We start from the raw sequence: 8,902 nt of genomic DNA, 5'->3' as shown, positions 1-8,902 counted from the left end.
TGAGAAATTCAAAAAAGAGGCAGTCCCGGGGAGAGGGGTATACTATTGGATCCGAAAATCCCAGGGAGAGAAATAGGTCGCTTCCTAAGGACTCGAAGGCAATAGCCTAGAAGGTTGCATGTGGAACCCGAGGACTTAAGTAAGAGGCCGTGCAGAAAATAGATACTACATCCACGGCATCGCGGGAGTGGGGAACTACCACCGGCGTCGACCCTAACCACCGAAGGGGAGCGGGGGGCGGTGGAAGCTGTGGCGGCGAGACGGCGGCGGAGACGGCGGTGGCAAAGGAGGCGGCGGCGGCGGCGGCGGCGGCGGCGGCCGCAGACTCGGTGAAGGTGGCTGGGTGGCGGTGTGCTCGCCGGGGGCGGCAAGGGCGGCAGAGGACTCTGAGGTGGTGGCGGGTGTGGAGGCGGCGAGGGCGGCGGCGAGGGCGACGGCGGCGCGGCTGGCGGCAGCCAGGGCGGCGGCGGGCTGTGTGGCGGCGGAGATGGCTGTCGCGGCGAGGGTGGAGTAGGGCTGGGGGCGGAGGTGAGCTGAGCGGCGGAGAGGGCTGTCGCGCCAAGGGTAACGGCGGGCTTTGAGGTGGAGGTCTGGGCGGCGGAGACGGCGGCGGCGGCCTTGAGGGTGGCGGTGGACTATGCGGCAGAGGAGAGTTCGGAGGCGGCGGCAAGTGGGGGTGGCGAGGGCGGCGGAGGCGAGGGTGGTGGCGGCGAGGGAGGCGAGGGTGGCGGCGGCGAGGGCACTGCCCACCGGTTAGCCCACCAGCCGGGTGCAGCACCACTCGCGCCCGTGTAGAGCCGCCGGTCGACGTAGCACCACTCGCGCTCGCACTAGCCGCCGGCCGAGGTGCAGGGCTGTGACTTCACGACTACCCGGCGGCGCCGCTCAGGGGAGTACCTTTCTGTACGCCGTCAGCCTCGTAGGCAAGTCGTCGCCACGCGGAGCGCGCTCATCACCTACGGCCCCAACGACAGCGCTCTCGCGCCGCCCTCACGCGTGCGGCGACGCCGCCATCGCCCCTCCGTGAGCCCGGGAGTGCGTGGACCAGCAGGTAAGGCTGTGGCGGGTGGGACTCTGGGGCACTCACAGCAGTGGCCCGGGGGCGTGCACCGTTCGGGGGGTAAAATTCTTTTTTGAGCGGAAGCTAGCTAGGGGTACGTTTTATTCATCACTAGCGCCAGGTACTTCAAAAGAACTCGGGAAAAACAAGCTAGGACACCCCGGCTCGGCGGCAATGGCGCTGTCCTCGGCCCAACGGCGGGAGGCGGCACACCCGCCATGGTGTTCCTGGTGGCAGCCCCGGGCACGGCCGCGCGCCCTCGTTGACGAAGCATCCGATATAGGTGACGACCCAGCGCGGCGAGGTACTCGGAGGGGGTGTGGGCGGCGGAGGAGTGGAGGGCGCGGAGGGAGGCGAGCAAGCCGCGCAGCCCTGGCACCTCGGGTCGCTGCATGTCTCGTGTATCCCGCGCCAAAGTTGTTGTGCGCACCCGTCAAAGCACCGAACGGCGAGCAGCGCGTCGAGCGCGCCGTCGCTGCAGCCCATATACGCCGGCTTGAGGCCGTACTCGTTGTCGAGGAGCAGCGGCTCGTCGGCGCCGAACCTTGAGGGTGGCATTGCGTCCGAGAGTGTCTTGGAGCGGGCTGGTGTCTGGCGACGGCAGAGGGGCGGCACCGGTAGTGGATCCAGGAGTACTTGTCGGTGAAGCCCCAAAAGGTGATCCCCTCCATCGCCGGGTGCGACAGCGCGACGGCGAGCAGCGCGCGGTAGGCGATGCGCTGCCGTGTTGCTCTGCTTTCCTCGGGCCAGTCGCGCACACGCATGTCGATCTCCGAGAGGGTGAGCTTGAGGCCGAGCGCGGCGAAGCGGTTCAAGTTGCTCCTCACCTTGCGCACCCAGCCCGCCTGCGGGGGCGCGAAGTGGGCCAGTGGTAAGGGCGTGCCGAGATGGCTGACCGGCTGACGCACTGCGAGCCCTTGCCATGTCCCCGCGGTTCTCGACCTCCGAGCCTTTGACGTGGGTTTGAAAGCCGACAACAAGACACACACGACTAAACACTGACTGGCGCAAAAGAGAAGAAAATCCCGTGCCCCTTTTGTTTAGCTGTTTACGAGAGGTGAACGTACGAGTACCCCCCTGCCCATTGCAACCCCTTGCGCTCTCTTCACGGATGAGAGTTATTGCACACACGTCTTCGCGCGCGCTGTCGACGCCGGGGCACACGCTGTAGTTGCGAATGAGGCATTTTGCAATAGTAAATGAGACTTGCTACTCACTCAAACATACTACACCAGTGAGGGAGGGCGAGACGATCAGGGTTCCCGTACCATGCGGAATCGGCCCTATCCAGTGCTCAAAACATACTTGCGCGCGCTCAATCCTCCAGTCCATGATATATGTCACAAAGTGCAACATGCACCAACAGCGCGCCGGGGAACGAGTCCTGGGTAGGGTGTTGCGCCGGCACCACTCAACCGCGCTGATGTCGCGTCAGTGGAGTTATCTCTTCTCAAATGCGTGCATGATCGTCGCGGCCACGCGCCTGGCAGTCGCAGACGATGCTCTGAATGGCGGACCCGAGATAGAGACGGTCGCCAATGCATTTGAACGGATCAATGTGAGCTTGCCGGTAGATGCCGACGATAAGACCAGCGAGCCGCACGCACACTAGCGGGCACGTCACCCTCCTCGCGTCAGGCCGGTGCCTTTGTCGTGACGATGCCGGAGCGGTACGAGCAGGTAAGTGCAGCGCTTCGGCAATGGTTAAACGCAGCCCCCGTCTGACTTGCCATTCTCGAGCAGGTGCGCGCCTTCCTCACAGACGAGCTGAAGCTTCCGCCCACGAGACAAGTGATCGTGCCGGCGGTGCAGAGCGCAGAGCTTGAGAAGCCCGACGTCCTCGCAGCGTGCATCCAGAACGGTAGCATCAAATGGTCATGGGTCAACAACTTCACTGGCCGCTGGTACCAGACCTTCACCACCACACGCGGAGCCGTGGGTCTGTCGCATCTCCGTGCACACCATGTCTTCCTCGAGTCGCCCTTCAGCATCGGCGTCGTCTTCGAGGATGACGCCACCCTGTCAACAAGGTGGAGGTACAAGGGCGAGCATGTCTTCACGAGCCGGATCGTCTACAATTCGCTGGCTCATGCTGTAGATGTGTTACATCTTTACATACATACAACGCCATTACTGGCTCTATAGCCTCTACCTAATCGCCTCCCCACCCTGCCCGCCCAGGTTCATGCACCGGCGCCGTGGAAAATGCTCTTCCTCGGGTACTGCTATGAATTCCCGCTTGCGCAGGAACAGTTCATCAAAGGCGAGAGGGGCCTGGTCTACCTGCCCTCCTTCTCGCCAAAGTGCCTGCATGGCTACGCAACCACCCGCGAGGCGCGTTAGCATGCGAGCAGCGAGTCGGAGCAGGACAGCGGACTCAGGAACCGCTCGACCCTCGCGCCTCAGGCAAGTTCGACCTTGGTCCGCAAGCTGGTGCCCCTCGACAACACTGTCGATGCAAAGGTGGCGGAGGCGATCGAGTCGGCGGCGGTACGCGACTCGTACAGCCTGTGGCCGCCGATCATCACGCAGCGGCGGGAGGAGAGCCCGCTCAGCCGCATCGACGAGGAGCTATTCAAGGGCAACACCACGGATGCCCCCCAGCCCGCCTACTTCAACAGCCCGCGCCCTACCAGCGCACCGATTCCGCCAGAGTACGTCTGTGCGGGAGATGGCGTCTGCCGGCCCGCGTCGGCTCATATCCTGTGGGAGCACTTGCACGTCGCAAAGACGGGCGGGACCTCGCTCTCGTTTGCGCTGACAAACATGCTTTGCGGCCCCACTATGGGCGCCATGCCGGAGGGCCTTGAGCCGTGGGAATTGCGAGGGACCCGCGCTTGCGTCAACACGATGCTGGACACGGAGCTCTCGTGGCCGGTCGTGGCCGAGATTGAAGGCATGAAGCGAGAGGAGCACGCGGGGCTAGATGCCATTGCGCTGCGCGGTGCCAACATGCAGAAGGCGCTCACGCCGTGGCATATATCCCCGGAGCCGAAAATCGTCTTTGTGACGGCGCTGAGGGACGGCAAGTCGCGTGCGATGTCTCACTGGGCGCACTGCACGCTGCAGCCACCGGTCGTCGTGAATGACGGAAGCCGGCGCTGCACACTCGGCATGATTCCGATGCCCGAGACGCCACGATGGGACGACGAGTCGCTGCTCCTCTTCCTCGAGCGCGATTCGCAGGCGATGCGCAGGTCCGGCAGGCCCAAGCAGGGCCTGCGGGTTAACAACGCGCTGGTCGGGGCCCTGTCGTCCCTGCCGCACCCGGACGTGATGCTCAACCCTGCGCACCTCGAGCTAGCCAAGCAGGCGCTGCTGTCCTCGAGGTACGAGCTCTCCGACGGGCGGCAGCTGCAAGGCTTCTCCTGGGTCGTCGGCTTCACCGAGTGCCTCGACGATATGTACGTCCATCTCGCTCGCCGGATGGGCGTGCCGGACCACTTGGCGGAGGAGACGGCGGGCGTACGCTACGAGAAGCGGTTCTCAGAGCACGACGCGGACGTCACAGGGCGGCGGCGGCAACTGCTTCTCGACAGTGACCCCGCGGAGCGGTTGCTGCGGAGACTAACGGACTCGGCGGGGCTGACGCAAGGCTCAAAAATGGCGGCGCTGAAGAACGGCCTCGACAACTCGCTGTGGTTGTGGGCGCACATGATGGCCGGGAAGCAGCGAGGCGAGGTCTTGCGACGCTTCGACGGCGAGGCATCCTTTGTGGGCTGCAGTTGAGACAGCTGAGGTACGGCTCTATCGTCACGTGGGGTGTGTGTGCGCGGGGGGGGGGGGGGGCATTAAACGAGAGGGCGGCAAAGGCGCCGCCCACGCCACGCTGTGCCCCTACTGCGGCAACGTGAGAGGTGAGACTACCCCTCTACCCGACTACCCCCCAGCAGCAGAGATGTCAGATTCAGTTTCGCCTCTCTCACGTGCGGCCCCGGGCGAGCTTTTCACGCGGCCCGCCCGCCGCCGCCGCGCTGCCCGCACGGCAACCTGCGCATTGCGCGTGCGTGGGTCTGGCGGGCCGCGCGCGTCCCGGCGAAAGCAACGACTCAGATTAGCTCTAACTCAGAACAGTTTTGGTATGCAGATGAGATCTCATCGTCTCACTGTGGATGAGCACACATTGTTTGTGGGAGGGCTTCACTCCAGACACTTTGCGGCGACCAGCTGCAGCTCTGTCGGGTGCTCGCCGTTGATCTTGGCGGCGACGCTTCTCTCGAGCGCCGAGACGACCGGCGCGAGACAGGCGGGGCGCGCCTTGGCGAGACGGGCCCACGGCGGGCCGATGAGGGCGGCGAGGATTAGGGCGGCGACGGAGGCAGGCGCCTGCGCGCCCGCGGCGCCCTCGCGCGAGCAAGTTGCGACGAGGGAGAGGAGCCGCGCCTCGGCTCCTTGAGGGAGGGAGCCGGCCCGCACCAGCCGCGCGACGCCGAGCGCAGCGCACAGCTCGGTGGGCGTCGCTGCCCTCGGATCGGCAGCCGTGCCCGCACCAGCGTTTGTGGCGGCGGTGTCGGTGCCGATGGAGGGCTCCTCGCACGCCAACCTGCCCATCTCTCCCTCGCACGCCAACCTGCCCATCTCTCCCTCGCACGGCGGGTCCGCGTCCGCGGCCTCCGCTCCCGCGCCGCACCCCTCCTGTCCTCCCGCGTACTCTCCCTCCAGGGCCTCCAGCGCCTCCCCGCCCCCCTCCCCGCCCCCCTCCCCGACCCCCTCCCCGACCCCCTCCCCGACCCCCTCCCCGACCCCCTCCCCGATGTACAGGTGGACAAACGACTTGAGCGCGGCACGGCGCTGCGCCCCACCTCCCCCGGCAGCGGCCTCCTCGAGGGCAGAGCCGCCGGCCGAGCCGCCGCGCTGCGCCTCCTCGAGGGCGGCAGCTTGAGCCTCGGCCGCTGCGACAGCCGCCTCGAGCGCCCCCTCCCCCGCCGCCTCCTCCCTCACCGCCGCCTCCTCCTCCGACGCCTCCGCCCTCTTCGCACCCGCCCTCCCCTCCGCGTGCAGCACCGCCCGCTCGAGGGTGGAGAGCATGTGGTCGAAGACAACGGCCGGCGCCGGCCCGCTGCCCACGTCCAGAAGCGCGACTGGGGTCAGAGAGGTGAGTGCCGCCAGCCGGCAAAGTGGCGGCACAGCAGAGCGGTGGATGGCGCAGAGGTTCTCGGCGACGGCGCGCAGCTGCTTGGCGCGGTGCGCGCCAGTCTGCGGCAGAGCCTGTGCCCAGCGCGGCATCAGCGTGCACAGCGCCGCCAGCTCCAGCGCCTGCCCGCCGTCCTCGACCGACTCGGCGACGCGCCGCTCGAGGGAATGGCGTAGAGCGTGGAGCGCGCCCTCGCCCGTGTCTGCAAGGCAGAGAGGGAGGCCTCGCAAGGAGGCGAGCAGCTCGCAGAGGTCCGTCTCGCTGGCCGACGCCAGGGGCATGGCCCGGCCAGCGAAGCTGAGCGCAGAAAGCACCTCCGGGAGCGGAGCCTCGAGCACCCGCGCCAACGATGCGAGCTCGCCAATCGCAGAGAGGAGGCTCATCTCGCCGCGCAGCGCGGCGGCGACGGCGGCGCGGGCGGCGGTGTCGAACTCGCTCTGCATTAGAGGCGGCAGCCCGCTCGGGGCCAAGAAGAAGGTCGTTACTGCCCGCAACGCCGGCGCGCGAAGTGATCGTTTTCCCTTGTATGTGTGTGTATGTCCACCCGCCGCTCGCGCCGCCTCGCCTCCTCCTCCACCGCCGCCCCCTCGCCGGACGCGCCGCCGCCCGCCCGCCTCCTCGACCTCCCCAGGGAGCTCCTCGAGCGCGCCCTCTCTCGCTTCGACAGCCCCATCGACATCGCTCGCGTCGCGGCCGTCTCGCTCCTCTTCCACGCCTCGCTTGCGGAGGAGGGCATCCGCTTGTGGGCGCAAGAGCGCGGCTTCGAGCTGCCGGCGCAACCAGAGGGCGAGGGCTGCGCCGTGCGCTGGCTGTGCTTTGCCGCGCTCTTGCGCGAGTCCAACGCGCCGGCAAGGGCTGCGGGAGGCGCTCGGCACAGCCTCTTCATCGACGGCGAGGGGCGGCTGTCGTCGTGTGGGAAGGCCGAGGACTGGACGCCAGGGCTCCTCGGCCACGGCGAGGGCGTGACCCGGCTCAACACGCTGACCCGCCTCCCGTCGACGCTGGGTGACGAGTGCGCCGTGAGTGTGTCGGCTGGAGGCGGCCACAGCCTCGCCTTCACCGCCGACGGCGCTGTCTGGAGCTGGGGCCATGGAAGCTTTGGCAGGCTGGGCCACGGCGACGAGCAGGGCCAGCTGCTGCCGAGGAAGGTCGAGGCCTTTGCTGGGCGGCGCGTCGTCGCTGTCTCGGCTGGAGCGCACGACAGCTTCGCCATCACCGCCGACGGCGCTGTCTGGAGCTGGGGCGATGGCGAGGATGGCAAGCTGGGCCACGTGACCAGCAGAACCAGCTGCTGCCGAAGAAGATTGAGGCCTTGACTGCCCGGCGCGTCGTCGCCGTGTCGGCTGGAGCGCACGACAGCTTCGCCATCACCGCCGACCCGCGCACAGCCTCGCCATCACCGCCGACGGCGGTGTCTGGAGCTGGGGCCATGGATACCATGGCAAGCTGGGCCACGGCGACCAGCAGAACCAGCTGCTGCCCAAGAAGATCGAGGCGTGGGGGCTGGGGCAGTGAGCGAAGGGGGAGCAGAGCAGGTTGTCAATGAGCCTGTCCTGGGTGGGTGGGCGGGGGGGGGCTCGCCGTCCTCGCATGAATCTCGCGAAGGCAGCTCCAGATGCAAAGCCACAAAGGGTGTGGCGTTTTGCACATGGGGGCCAATGGGAAGGGCGAACACCACGTACGACGTAGCGCTGTGCGGGAAGGGGGGCGTCGAGATGATCAATTTGATAAAAAAACACCCACACGAGCGCGAGGGCGGCATTGCACTCGCGACTTGGCAAGCTTTGGGGGGTCTTGCCGGTGCGGCCGGTGCGCCGGTGCGTGCACCGGTGGCGCAGCAGCAGCGAGCCACGGCAGCCTCAGGCCAACAGCCGGCCAGCCTCCGCGCAGAAGGCCTGCGCAAAGGCTTCGTCGGAGAAGCGGGTCGCCACCGACTCGCGCGCCGCGGCCGCCATGGCGGCGCGGCGCTGCGCGGCGCGCGGCGCGAGCGTCAGCTGCGCGAGGGCCTCGGTGTACTCGCGTTCTGTCGCCGCGAGCAGCCCAACCTTGCCGCGGGGAGGGGGGGTTCCTGTTGGGCTGGCTGCGGGGCGGCCCCTCCCTCTCCGCCCCTCTCCGGCTGCATCTGGGGCTGCATCTGGGGCTGCATCTGGGGCTGCATCTGGGGCTGCATCTGGGCTGCATCTCGGGGCACATCTCGGGTATCACGGCTGAATCTCGGCTACGGCTCGGCAGCCTCTCCGCGCGGCTTGACGATGTCGAGCAGCGGGCCTCCGGAGGCGTGCGCGACGGGAGGGACGCCTGTGGGAAGAGGCGCGCGGCGCGGGGGGGGGGGGGGGGGGCCCCCCCCCAGTCAAAGGCGAAGAAAAACCAGGGAAAAGGGCCAGCGGTCGGGTGGTTGATCTGCGCGCAAAAACTCCCCCCCGGGGAAAGAGGGGTGGAAAAAGCCCCCCCCCTCGGGCCATAAATTCCACCAACCCGATGCCAAAGGGGACTTCCCAATTCGGGGGGAGACCCACCTTTTCAGGGGGGGGGGGGGAAAAAACCCCTTTGGGGGGGGGCTCCGACACAAAACACCCCCCCCCCCGTTTCCCCCCCCCATTTTTTTTTCGGGAGAAAAACTGTGCCAGAACCAAAAAAACAAACAACTCGGGGAGATACAATTTATGGAAAAAAAAAACCTCGGTACATGGCGGTCCTCGGCCACGACC

General features: G+C 67.2%; 3 protein-coding genes across 3 annotated transcripts in view; all 3 read right to left on the bottom strand.

Moving 5' to 3' along the window:
• Positions 1-1,824, bottom strand: part of EMIHUDRAFT_228116 (hypothetical protein) — a gene marked incomplete at both ends in the record, with an annotated part of 3,681 nt that extends 1,857 nt beyond the window's left edge. The window contains 4 exons of the mRNA XM_005787220.1: positions 744-830; positions 1,274-1,367; positions 1,491-1,604; positions 1,676-1,824. Of these exons, the coding sequence (XP_005787277.1) occupies positions 744-830; positions 1,274-1,367; positions 1,491-1,604; positions 1,676-1,824 (444 nt within the window). The remainder of the gene's footprint in view (positions 1-743; positions 831-1,273; positions 1,368-1,490; positions 1,605-1,675) is intronic.
• A 3,376-nt stretch (positions 1,825-5,200) lies between these two features.
• On the bottom strand, positions 5,201-6,577 carry EMIHUDRAFT_228114 (hypothetical protein; the record flags this gene model as incomplete). The annotated part of the gene is made up of 3 exons (XM_005787219.1): positions 5,201-5,695; positions 5,828-5,923; positions 6,065-6,577. The coding sequence occupies 3 exons, from the start codon at positions 6,575-6,577 to the stop codon at positions 5,201-5,203; spliced, it is 1,104 nt and encodes a 367-aa protein (XP_005787276.1).
• Positions 6,578-8,053: 1,476 nt separating this feature from the next.
• EMIHUDRAFT_228113 (hypothetical protein) overlaps positions 8,054-8,902 on the bottom strand; it is a gene marked incomplete at both ends in the record, with an annotated part of 2,552 nt that continues 1,703 nt past the window's right edge. Inside the window, one exon of the mRNA XM_005787218.1 lies at positions 8,054-8,089. Coding sequence (XP_005787275.1) covers positions 8,054-8,089 — 36 coding nt within the window. The remainder of the gene's footprint in view (positions 8,090-8,902) is intronic.

Source organism: Emiliania huxleyi, assembly GCF_000372725.1.
Source record: "Emiliania huxleyi CCMP1516 chromosome Unknown EMIHUscaffold_144, whole genome shotgun sequence".
Lineage (NCBI taxonomy): Eukaryota > Haptophyta > Isochrysidales > Noelaerhabdaceae > Emiliania > Emiliania huxleyi.
This window is presented reverse-complemented; position numbering and strand designations above follow the sequence as displayed.